The sequence below is a fragment of the Athalia rosae genome, chromosome 1 (assembly GCF_917208135.1).
Source record: "Athalia rosae chromosome 1, iyAthRosa1.1, whole genome shotgun sequence".
NCBI classification, from domain to species: domain Eukaryota; kingdom Metazoa; phylum Arthropoda; class Insecta; order Hymenoptera; family Athaliidae; genus Athalia; species Athalia rosae.
The window spans coordinates 670,565-683,008 of NC_064026.1; the positions used below are offsets into that span (position 1 = coordinate 670,565).

The window sequence follows — 12,444 nt, forward strand, 5'->3', positions numbered from 1 at the left end:
TCCATCGATGAGGACGGGAAAATTCAATGCTTGAGGATGATAATAAACGGCAGATCTTTATTTGTTCTGGTTATTGGTTCTATAAGATAAAGTAATCTCCGACAGTACGTTGAGTCGTGTTACATTGAGTATATCAATCTAGAAGGCCATGGCTGTCGTACAGTGGCAGAAGCCTTGTCATGATTCTCCTGTAGGTTTTACCACGATACGATGGATTTTCGTAGGTTCCATCGCTATCCAGCATTTCTGCGATATCTATTTCTTCCCCCTTTTCGAGTACCGCCATTGGCAATACCGTCATGGTGGCAATTACCTCGCAAATTTCGCGCTTTTTCATGTGTTCGGTAAGTTGTTTGAAACTCGGAATTTCCGTTTTGCAATTCAGTTGAACCATCGTACTGGTCAGCGAAGTATGATATTCACGTAATAGTAAATCGCGGTGATAAATTCTTACATCGTCACTGGGACTCGTACCGAAGAAGTAGTGAAGGTCTTCGGCTGGCGAGCCACGATGAGACAATTGAAAATCCACCTGTGCAGACGAAAACAAACGCAAATAAAGTTTCATCAGATACTGATCCGAATACGAATCGCTACGTCAACCCATTGTCAAGTGGCCAAAATCAAATTCTTGGCGAATGTTTGCACGAGATCGATGTTTATTCGATCAATGGGCAGTTGTTTTGATTAACTGAAATTGAATCGCTAATTGATCATTGTCCCACTTACGAAAATGTGTTCGATAGGTTTTTGGTGTTCGTCGTAGCGAAACAGCATATTGTTCACCCAGCAGTCTCCGTGATTGAGGACGGTGAAGTCATCCTCGCTATATTCGCATGAGACGCTTGCTTTATTGTAGAGAACTTCGGGCAGTTTTTTCAGTTTCTCAATGGTTCTGTGTGAAATGATAACAATAACAATAACAACAACAACAACAACATCAATAATAGAAACGATGAATACAATTGTCAATGTTATTGTAACATCAACAACAGATGACCGCACGAAGGGAATGATTGCTTCAATTTATTACCGTGGAGATAACTCGGACCATCTCGCCGCCTCCTTTGCGAAGCCTTTCAAACTCGTTGCAAAGAACTCGGTCATCATCGGATGTTGGTCCTTGTGATACATCCCTTTTGTATAATTCGCCAGTATATCTGGTTCCTTGAGTTCGGTAATTACAGAAGAATATTACCATGAAGTAGCAACCTTTGAAAAATAACTTTATTCGGATTCACTCGTACCTCTTCTACGAGGGCAACCGACGTTGCGTGAAAACGTCCGAGATTTCGGATCGCCACTAAACAGTGTTCGAGATCGAGTCCCGAGTGACGATCGGCCATCCGAAATCCAATGGTTGACAGATCTTCCATTATCGCGTGAGTTGGACTCTCGAATTGAACGCGAAGGCACCGCGCGCTCAACCTTCTTCCAGGGCAAACATTTCCAATGATTTTGTTCATCTTTGGTAACAGTGTTTGTATCAGCGATAATTCCGTAACAAATATCCCTACCGCTGATATCTGGTGAATGAGATAACGTAGATTGAAGCGCCAAGTTTGTGAATTGTGGAGCAAAAAAAAAATTGCTCACCCGATTGAATCTTCATTAATTATTTGATCGTTTAATTACCACTGCCGCTCGTTGATCCACGGGAGCGACTTTGACCATGAAGGATTCTTTTTCATTAATTTTCGCGCCATTCCGAATACGTGAGATATCCACAGTTACGCGAAACATGTCACTCGCATAGTTGTCCCCTTTTGCGGTAGCCCCTTTTATAACTATTTCGGACACCTCTACAGTCTCGTCCTTCTCGACATCTCTCAAGAGTTTTTGCAGATAAGGTGCATTGAGCCAGTCTTCGATGTCCGTTGCCATGATGATTCAGCTGTAGAGCGACAAATGGATAATTGAACCTCACCGTGCATCGAGGGTTCGCTCGCAATGTTTTTTTTTTAAGCATTATTCCGTAACAAAATGTATTAATTCAAGTACGAAACTTGACTTACTTCTCACAACGTGCACCTAAACGGAAATATCAAGCGGAACAAATAACTGCAGAGCCTCACTGAACTCGAGCTTTGCACACGTAGTTAATTATAAGTTGTGTTGTTACTGCCAAGGCTGTAATAACGAATCGACATACAAACGTGTCGCGGAGTGGTACCGCGAGTGCGGTATCCTAGATTAAGTGTGTCAAGTATGCTACAACAGCTACGTTGTACTAAACTCACGCAGCCTCTTTGCAACGCTTATATCGGAAGAAGCGAATTTCCACCGCGTAGTTATATTGCAGGACCCGCATCAAGTGCTCTGTAATTATCTGTTACGTACTTATCATCGTGACTTGTACATAATATTTGTTGAAATCTACGTATCCCTTTTTCATTATCACCACCATTAATCATAATAAGCAGACGAAGTGCTACCGGTTATCCAACTTGGTTGAAAATATTCTGCGCTATGAGAGAGCGAAAATTCATTCGAACTCGTCCGTTTCCATTGATTCCGAATGGCTCCGATTCAGGCTGCGCGAACACGTGGAAAGAATGAATTACGGTAGGGTCGACTAATAAATATAGTCATTGAACGTAATTGGAGTATCCGGACTGCGAACTCGCTGCTCAGCGACGACGTAACAGATTCGTGCGCGTAAAATATAATACGGCACATCATAGTTTTATGATTTACATACAACTGATGTTGTAGTAGCATTCTCGAAAGATTAGAATCCACGAGTCTCGTTGTTGGTAATTTATGAGCGTCTTATTTTTAGTAAGAGTGATAAAAGCACTTGGAAATTTCAAGATCTCCATTATTTCTAATACATCTAGTAACGCGAGTAGAAAATTCTTCTCATCACGTTTCGCTATCGTTTTTCCAGGTGAGCAGGATTCTCGTGATCTCCGATCGGTTCCGTCAGCTCGTTCGAGGGTTTAGCTTTACTTTTGTCGATTAGTGAGAACGGTGATATCCTGAGAACGACTACCGCTTCGAGGAAAACTCGTTCGTTCGACGCATCTTGCAACTCGTCGAAGCTGCTCGGTGGCCTTCTGGTGCACTTCAGTTGCGCCATAGTATTGGCGAGGGAATCGTGATGCTTACGAAGAACGAGTTCGCGGTGATTAAAACGAACCTCTTCCGACGGACTTGTGGCCAAAAAGTACGAGAGGTCGATAACCGGTGACCCGTGAACGCATAGTTCAAAGTCAACCTGTCAAAGATTTTCCATTGAAACTGAATGGTGTTCGTTATCGTTATTCATCGCCAAAGTACGGTCGGAATATCTCCTTAACCGGATAATTACCACGGTTCCATCTCCCGCCATTTTGCCACCTCTGCTGCGAGCGCTCTCCTACCAAATTTAAAAAATGCGGGTTGATTTTGGTAAGAAAATTCCCTTCCGGTACACTGTGACAGCCGCAGGTTTCTTGAAACGAGGAACAAGAAAAAATTGTCGTAACTTGAACAACTATTGGCTATTCCATCGCCCACGTTTGTAGCCGATCTTCCCGTTACGCGCGAAACCTCGATGGATTCATCCACTTCGGCAATTCTCAAAATATTTTTCAGGAAACTGGCCTCAAGTCACGAAGACCAGTTCTGGTTCAGCAACATTTTTTATTTGCATGATACAGTCGTCTGTTCAACTTATGTTAGTGTCCAGAAAAATATTATAGTTATTAATACTGGTATTGGTGTAATTTGAGTCTCGAAGTTGCAACATGTTCGGTAAATTTGATTTCAATGCGAATTGCAGCAAAAGAAAAACCCGTCCAACTGGATTTCTGATTTGCTTGAATCAGTCATCGATTCAACTTATGTTTGTGACCATGCTAATATTATGATTATTAATGCTCGTATTATTGTAATTCGAGTTTCGAAGTTGCAACTTGTTCGGTGGACTTGATTGTAATGCGAACTGCAGCAGAGAAAAAACCCGTTCACCTCGAGACAAATACAACTGCGCAATCATAATACCGATGATACAACTATCAATGACAACGAACGACTCATCCGACATTTGATTAATCCGTACCGACCGTACAGATACTTCTGCAATGCAACTTATTTACCAACTCGAATTGACTCCTATTTATTGTATTCGAATTCAATAAACCGATGATTTGATATAGATAGATCGACTCGGTGAGGGGATTTGTGACATTCCTTGACACGTGTAAACAAATATCGTATTATGAGTGACAATATTTAAAGGCGATCTTACAAAATAGTGCGGTACAAGGTGCGTGCTGATATCTAAGAAAGTTGATAAGAGGCTTCGACTGTTTGCAACAATATGATTGCCCGGGATCTCGAGTAAATTTGTTTTTATTTGAACGATTTGTTGTCCGCAGTCGATGGATATTCGACGTCGTTTTGGGTGTCACAACAATCCACGGAAATCATGGGTTGACATTGTACGACCTTTGAGGTGAAAAACACATCGCAGTGATTATACATATTATCCGTTGAAGACTGTAAATTTGAGTTTCCGAGGTGCTTCTGGTGGCGGAGGTCGAGTTAAAATGACTCGTTGATTGGAACCCAAACTTAACTTTCGTTCTATCCGCATGGCAAACGCCCGCCCCGGAGTGTCAATTAAAACGTAATTAAGTCTTGTCCAGAATCCCCCGAATCCCAAGGCGCGTCGCGATGATCATTGAACACCGGGATTTGAAGCCGAACCACCGCGCGGCTCAACCCTACGTGGGTAGAGTGAGGAAAATTTCAATAAGAAATTCCTCAGCCCACAACCCTCAGATTTTTCTTCACAAAAGTCAGCTGCTCTTCGCCGAAGGTTCTCCGCGCGACGAAGAATTTTTATCAAGCATTTATACAGCCGCTATTTTGTCCGCGAAGCCGCGCTCGCGGCGTTTGGAATATAATTGCGACGTTTGCTCGGGACGGTGTCGGATTCATTTGAATATTATTTCCGTCGTACGCTATCATTCGCCCATCGAACTCGAGTGGGAAAAAGTGATATATTTGCCAAACGAATGACGAGAGACCGAGCACGTGCCACCCGTTAAATCGCTATCGAATTTTAACACCGCATAAACACCCTCGAATTGTTTCTTTTACGGCATCCGTTACATCGCGCGGCCGAGTCTACTCTGCACAGATTTTGCGCTTGTATAAAATCAAGTGACACCGACGAACGAACTTGCCCCATTTTATGGTGCTGCTCCAACTTGGAATCGAACCGGGGGTGGTTTTCATCGCTCATATTGACTAATCTACGGGGCGCAGGAGTGGAATTGTCGGAAACCCCAAACGCGCGTAAACCAATGCATCCCATAAACCGTCGATCGTATCGTAACTTGTCATATAAATGGTTAAACTTTGCCCTATCGTACCAACACGTCGACGTACGCGCGCACAAGCCATTCCGGTGACACGGTAATAGCCGGTGTCTAAATTTTCCCTGTATCAGGATGCGTTTCGAAGGACGTTAAGTGAGATAATTTCATTGTAGTATCATACCGGTTGACGTTACGTTGACTCCCGTGGTCAGCGGTCGATCGTTTCAAGGTTTTTGTTTTCCCATTTTTTCGTTTCTCTGGCTCTGGATCCTCCGATTTTTTTTTTTTTTACGATCGTCCCGTTTCCCTCGAATTGCCCGTTTTTCGGTCATTGCACCGCGCACAGCTCAGTTCTCCGCGCAGCGTTACGTGAAACCGACGGAAACCACTTTAATAATTACAACTGCCCGCCTCTCGAAAAATAAAAAGAAATTAATTCATCCGCTCCGGATTTACGGGGTTGACTGGGCGGTATGAGAGAGAACACCGCGGGGGGTTGGGAAAGAGAAGCGGAGGAAATAGGAAGGAAAGGGTTGCGGAACGAGGAGAGATTCATCCGGCCGATGCACCGGACGTTAACAACGATACCGGCGCGCCTGAGAAACGGAATTGGGATTCCCTGAGCCAAACCTCTCAGCACTTCGTTCTCATCAGCCTTTTTTCACAGCTCCCTCCATTTTTAAAGGGACACCGCGGTGGTGGTACGTGTCTCTCTCCGTGAGATCGGATTTACAAGTGAAGCGGTTTCGATTCTCGTGCAAGCAGATTTGAATCAATTCGTTGTTCCATTGCAGAAAATTTCTCACGTATCGTACGTCACATTTATTCGCTGACTCATGCATCTACTTTTTCTCGAAGCGAACGTGAGCCCAAGGTCGGTGCGATACCCGCGATATCTTCGCTCGCAAATCAATTGGAATTCGCTAATCGATAACAATAATTGAAGAAACACGTAACGGCAAAGTCGGTCAAACGTGAGTGTCCCTGAATAAACACTTTGGAAAATAACACGATATCGAAGCAACGTTTCAGCCAATTAACGATGCATTATTTTTTAATTTTTTTTCAATATGTCTGTTATCAGAATTACCAACGCATCGTCTATAGATTATACATACGCGACGGTAATGTGATACAATTGGGGAGGAATAGCGATTGAAAAGGGAGATGGCTCAAAGTTACGCCAAGTGACAACAACTCCCCGATGGCGCGGACGTATCGGTACGTGTCCACCTGCTGCAACTGGTGCAAGTTCAACGGTGCCACCAGTTTCTAACTAACGAGCAACGCACGGCGGTGAAACAAATTAATTAAAACTATCCTCTCAATGTAATTTCAAAGGATCGATCGATCCCACCACCGCGGGAAACACCTGCGGGCAACTACCCCGACGCTCGTATATTTTTCACCGATCGTTAACACCTACACTTACACCTATCTTTTGGGAGAAGAAAAAATTTACAACAGCCGAAATTGCACGTTTACCGGTGTCCGTATTTCAATCGGCGAGATGCAGCTTTGACGAATGAATAAATGGGAGGAAATATCAAAGTACGAGGTGAAATACACCGGAATAAAAGTGGGAGGGCCGAAGGAAGGTTAACGAGATTTTCTACAGAGTTACGACGCGATATACGAAGAACCTTTGATGTTTGTCCATCGTATACGCCGGTGGAGATATAGGCATCTGATCCAACGTAACCAAGATTTGACACGACCAAATGAAAGAAAGCTCCTTCATTCGGTGATCGGTGCGTGTTTGGTTTACTTGAGATGAATCTTTCGCCGGGGCATTTCTGGGAAATCGGAATCTATGGACATGGGAAACTATGCGATGCGCTACCCGCATATTCCAGGATCTGTAATTTGGAAATAATTTTCTACCGCAGTGCCAGAGACATCGTTTCAAAATACGTGCCTTACCTCTTACTTGTATTCCTCATACTCATTTCAGTCATTTCGCATAAGCGCATTTATACGCGTCTATGAAGCGCATACGCCGTTGAATACCTGAACACCGGCTGTAGTCTCGAGGGAGTTCCATGGTGTGGGTTTGCGATAGTTATGAGCATTGTTTGTCAACCTACGCTGGAGCCGTTTCCCGATGTCTATCAAGTGAGAGGTATATCGTACCATTTATCTGGCTGAACGTAAGTAGGTATTCCCACGACGGAAGCGTAGAGCGAATATTTTTACCCCCTACATAATGAAATTCGTGCGACTGTACTTGAAAATGAAGTTTAAAAAATCCACGCTCCGACATGTTTACGTGCATTCAACGTACGTCATAACTGAAGTGTCGCTTCGAAAATACACGAAGCAATTCGTCGGGTGTTGTTCGATGAAAAAAAAAAAAAAATTAAAAAAAAATCACGATTTCCATGCCGCAAAATTAAACAGCGTGCCGAGTGAGTTTGCCGGTTTGCATCACAAAACAAAAATCCGGCCCGTCTCCTGGCGGAAATGAACGGATAAAAAGAACCAATCGACGACCTTTTATTCGAAATGTCGACGATGACGTTACAAAGCGTCGGTGCAACGCAGATTCTGTGCGGTACACCGAGTTCCGTCCGTTCCGTGTGGAAAAAGAAAAATTGAGATAAAATACGGTTGTAGAGAGAGGGGATGGAGAGGAGGAGGGTCGGAGAAGTCTTTTCGCGAAAGCTGGCAGGTGTTAGTTCCCGCGTCACATAATGGGCCTAATAGGCGGTAAACTTATTTTCATGGCTCAGCCAGCCCGAGCTTAAGAGCCCCCGTAAGCCGATATTACGTCATAACACGTAGGACATATTATGGCCACGGACGTGTGTGAAACGTGCATTTTGGGACGAACATGATCTATATTATTACCGATCTCCGGTATTCGCTCGCCTAGCTTTCCCTGCTCCCGCTACGGGGGAACATGCGCACTTTGCGCGGAGCTTCGGTGATACACCCGACTCCAACAGCTTCTCTACACGCTTCGCAGGGTTCCAAATTGCTCCGAGAATCAGTCGATCGAAACTCCCCGGAATTTCGCCGTGGACGTACGTCTATCGTAATGCGCAACGCGCACCCCTTACAACACGCAGGCTCGCATCTTTTCAACAACGCTTGCGGCCGATTCGTTATCGTAGCATAATTTTTGCGCACTAAGCGACGAAGTTTGCGAGCAAAGTTACCCAAAAGAACAACAGAAAATGGAATTAGATAAATATCGTACGCGGTATCCTGAGCTTTTGACAACATTTTTTGTCGTCGTGCTTTTTATTACGGACTTTCGTACATGTTTGAAAATGTAAAGGTGATTCGAACGTTTTCCTACCGCAGAAATACAAGTACAAGTTTCACCAAGCTCTCGCAAAATGCCGAACAACCGGAGCTCGCCAGCACTCGATGCAACGGCGCACTCGTTATATGCCCTCCGCCATCTCCATATCCCACATCTCCGCTGCTTATGGTTCCTCTTTCAGCAGGTAGGTTCTTTCGCCTGCTCATGCCATGAAACTCGTCTTCAGTTTCCTCCTGGCTCCAGACAATTCCAGGAGACCTTATCTCCCTTCCATACTTTCCATGCCGCCGGTTCTTCTTTCGCCTCTACTTTGCGCGTCGGCTATTTCTACCTAGAAACATGTGTCTATACTTCCGAAAGGAACTCGCTCACAAAATTTAACAAGCGAAACAAAATGATGATTTGAAAAGGTGCGAAACAAAATTTTTATGAAAAAATTTGAAAATTACATCACCTAGTTTTGCATGGAAATTTCGTTCTACTCGTAGAACAAGGGAAAATATTGAACATATATATTTATAAAGTCCTATAGGCGTATTTATAAGAGGCAGTCACTTCCACGCGGACGATCACCAAATTTACGATCCGACGTCACGGCAATGATTTTCTTCGAATGATTTTTATAGGGCGTCGTTAAAAAAGATATTATTTGAGCACGGTTAGATTCGGTCGCGCAATTTATAACAGGTGAAGAGTCGCACTTGAGCCGGCGCGAATCTCAAAGCGAAGATCAGAGGGAAATTCACCCCACTCGCATCTCGCCGAAATCCTCCCCTTCACGTTGGTTGAGCGTGTATAATTTGTCTGTTTTCTGCAGGGATTAACGTCGACAGACTCCATTCATGAATAGGGGATTTGTTTTCTACTCGTTCAAGTAAACTCCGAGGCGCGTTATCGTGGCTTCGCGGCTTCGTGCTACGTACGTACGTACGTACGTACGAGGAGGGGAAGCGCACCTCAACGCGACCGGAAGTTACGTTCTAGTTCCTCGTTGCGGATGAATCAACTACGCCGAGGATATTTCTCGATGAGCCACGGAATTCCACCGCGACCGTAAACATATGAAAGCGTCGTTTTTGATCCGAAGAACATACGGCGCTCCGCGTCAGCCTCGAACCGGAACCGTCCGACACGACGAAATTCTTCCCGCACGTTTATTCTCCCTCTATCATTTTGACGAATCAACTGCTTTACCTCTCTATCTCTCGGAACGTAAATCGAGATGAAAAAAGCGAGCTTGGATCACAGACGGACTCTGCGTACATAAAAATTCTTAGTATGATTCCATTCGTTCGTCCCTTTTTTCCCCCTTTCCCGTTCCTCTCCGCCTCGATTCCGCAAGCACCTCATTTCTCGTACGTATACGTGTGCGGTATACGCGATGGAAAACGAGACAAGAAAAGTTATACTGAAAATCCAAGTGAACGAAACATGCGGCATAATAGTAGAAATCGATTTGTGAGGCTCAGTTTTATCACCCTTTCAATTTTTATCTAGTTTCATCGAATTCGTATATTATTCCCGCTATATCCGTAGGAATCTCTTTTGTCTCGAGTGACTCGCCGTGCTTGCAACGCTATCGTCGCGCGTCTCTTTTATACCGTCTTACATACCGAGCTGGAACGTAGTTTCGAAAGGATATACGTATAAAATGTTAATAGGAAGAACAAAGAAATCCCAAAAACAACGTATACCGAGCTGTAATACGGGATACGGCATAATTTTTTATTACCTACCGAACGATTATCGTTTCTTTATATTTTTATACAGATCCATAAGCCCCGGTCTTCAATTTTAAAAGCTTCCCAAATCACTCGAATTCGCTTCAGCTTCTGCAAACGTATATTAACCTCCTTCTATATTCATTCCTCGGCGATTAAATTCAGTGCACTGAATTTAATCACGGCATTCGCGCGGAAGAAAGTTACCTCTGGAAATTCTTTTAATTCAACTCACCAAGATCGGATACCTTCCGGTTCTCATTTTTTCCTCATTCTACGTATTCGAGGGCGCGAAATCCCAGCTGACACTCGACACCGTCGACGATGGAAAGTCGACCTCTTCGTCGTCCGACAGGTTCGACGGTGAATTGATTCGGATAATATACAGAGAAATTAGCGCTCGGAATCGAGGCGCGTTATAACTTTTGCAGGGGCGATCGGAGGGTGAGGACTGGCGATGTAGGATAATACATATAAATACGTACGTGTACGCAACGAGGAAACCGTAATATTGGTAAGCGTAAAACAATCAATAGCGGAGTTTCGGGGGTGATCAAGTAGCGGTGTATGAATCATCGAGTATTAAGCACTCGGTGGTTGAACACTGCGCAGGGTACGATTTACGCCATGATAATTCATCCCGTATCTCCACGTGGTAGCTCGCTCGCAATATCTGCAGAAGAATTTATTATATCTCTCCCGCATCTACCCCAGTTTCGATACCACAAAATTATAACCACATTATACGCCACCGATACATATATAACGCATGAATATACGTATACACTCGACTCGCGCGCCGTGCAACCTGCGAAATAAATCCAAATTCCGATGCGCAAGTTTGGAATTAATATTAATCTGAGATTATAAACTCCGAACGAAAAGAATTATATCCGCCGCGAAAACGTCGGTAAATTTATCCGAATTATCCCCTACCAAATAGACTTTGAGGTGCGGCTTTGATGTTTCAGCGTTTCGCGGATTTAACCGCGGCGGTAACGGGTGGTACGTCGCGGCCTATAGCGGCCGTACAATTTACTCACTCGTTATCTCAACGTTCCGTCGGTTGTGCCTTCTTTTTTTTTTTCATCATCTCTTAGTCGAGTTTAATTTTTTTCAATCCCCCGCCGCTCCCCAGGGTTCAACAAAACCTGCCTAATGTTTTCGTAAACTGTCAGAACCTCGGCGCGGCTAGACTATTTGGGTTAATTAGCCCACCGGGTCGTTAGCTTTGCCGGTAGATGTTCAAACGTAACGCGCTTGTACGGCAGCGTAAACCAAAACATGAATAGTCCGAGATTTTCCGTAGGACAGCCTGGAACACCTCGAGCATTAATTAATCTACATCGCTCAAACGCAGCTGTGTACCTGTACATGCATTTCTAGAATTTTGAATCGCGCGACAAAGCTCGTTATAATTACAAATTCACGCGAAATCACGGGAGTACGAAAGCTCACCGACGATAATACCGCCGTAGGAGTTAATCTTTGAATTTCCAGCAGCTGCAACTCCGTACCGACAATAAGAGTAAAGTCTAGCGATGTAGTTTAGCTGGTTCTCGATATCTAACCCGGTTAGGAAGCAATTTCTTGCGCTGATTTTACAAAGTCTAAAGAAACGGGCAGCGGCGGCAGCGGCAGCAGCAGCAGCAGCTCCAGACAGAGGACACTGGCTTTTAATTAAACGACGAAAAGACTAGGATGAAATTGACTCTTACTGAAATATCTCATACCAGCGGCACGGCGGTCTCCTCGTCGCGAAAGCTGCAAAATACTTCGCCTTATCTGTAAAAACGACGACTCGGAGGAGTTTCGAGTGGATCGGTAAACACATGGACGTTCTTTCTCCGTAGTTTTTTTTCTTTCGTTCCGTCATTTTCTTTGCTTTTCCGCTAGTGAAACAAGTTCATTTGTAAACGAGGAGTATTCGATTCGAGAGAGGATAAAATTAGCTACACGGATGAAAATCCGTAGTTGTAACAGTTTCGTCGTCTCCTTCAGTTGGAAGAGGTCGAGCGGTATTGGCGGAAAAGCCCGAGCGCAATAAAAAAAGATCGCGTACGAAGTGGAGTTGCTGGAAATTTTAAAACAGAACTACGCTGCAACGTACGCTAAGTGCATTATTTACATTTCAGCGATA

General features: G+C 44.2%; 2 protein-coding genes across 8 annotated transcripts in view; one reads left to right on the forward strand and one right to left on the reverse strand.

The window, feature by feature from the left end:
* LOC105693461 (hemicentin-2-like) overlaps nucleotides 1-12,444 on the forward strand; it is a 121,177-nt gene that overhangs the window by 33,059 nt on the left and 75,674 nt on the right. The window contains exons 1-2 of one of the 7 annotated variants that reach the window (XM_048659739.1): nucleotides 5,325-6,533; nucleotides 6,654-7,434. The exons of 4 other annotated variants lie outside the window; for them this stretch is intronic. In XM_048659739.1, the coding sequence (XP_048515696.1) occupies nucleotides 7,377-7,434 (58 nt within the window). In that variant the 5' untranslated portion in view covers nucleotides 5,325-6,533; nucleotides 6,654-7,376. Of the gene's footprint in view, nucleotides 1-3,269; nucleotides 3,394-5,324; nucleotides 7,435-12,444 lie in introns of those variants that run through there. 2 more of the 7 variants (XM_048659747.1, XM_048659734.1) reach the window with 2 other exon arrangements.
* LOC105693460 lies at nucleotides 38-2,219 on the reverse strand. Its single transcript, XM_012413403.3, has 6 exons — nucleotides 2,016-2,219; nucleotides 1,636-1,894; nucleotides 1,248-1,526; nucleotides 1,034-1,167; nucleotides 730-895; nucleotides 38-532 (listed from the first exon to the last, which is right to left on the reverse strand). Exons 2-6 carry the CDS (start codon nucleotides 1,882-1,884, stop codon nucleotides 134-136), a joined length of 1,227 nt encoding a protein of 408 aa, XP_012268826.2. The 5' UTR covers nucleotides 1,885-1,894; nucleotides 2,016-2,219; the 3' UTR covers nucleotides 38-133.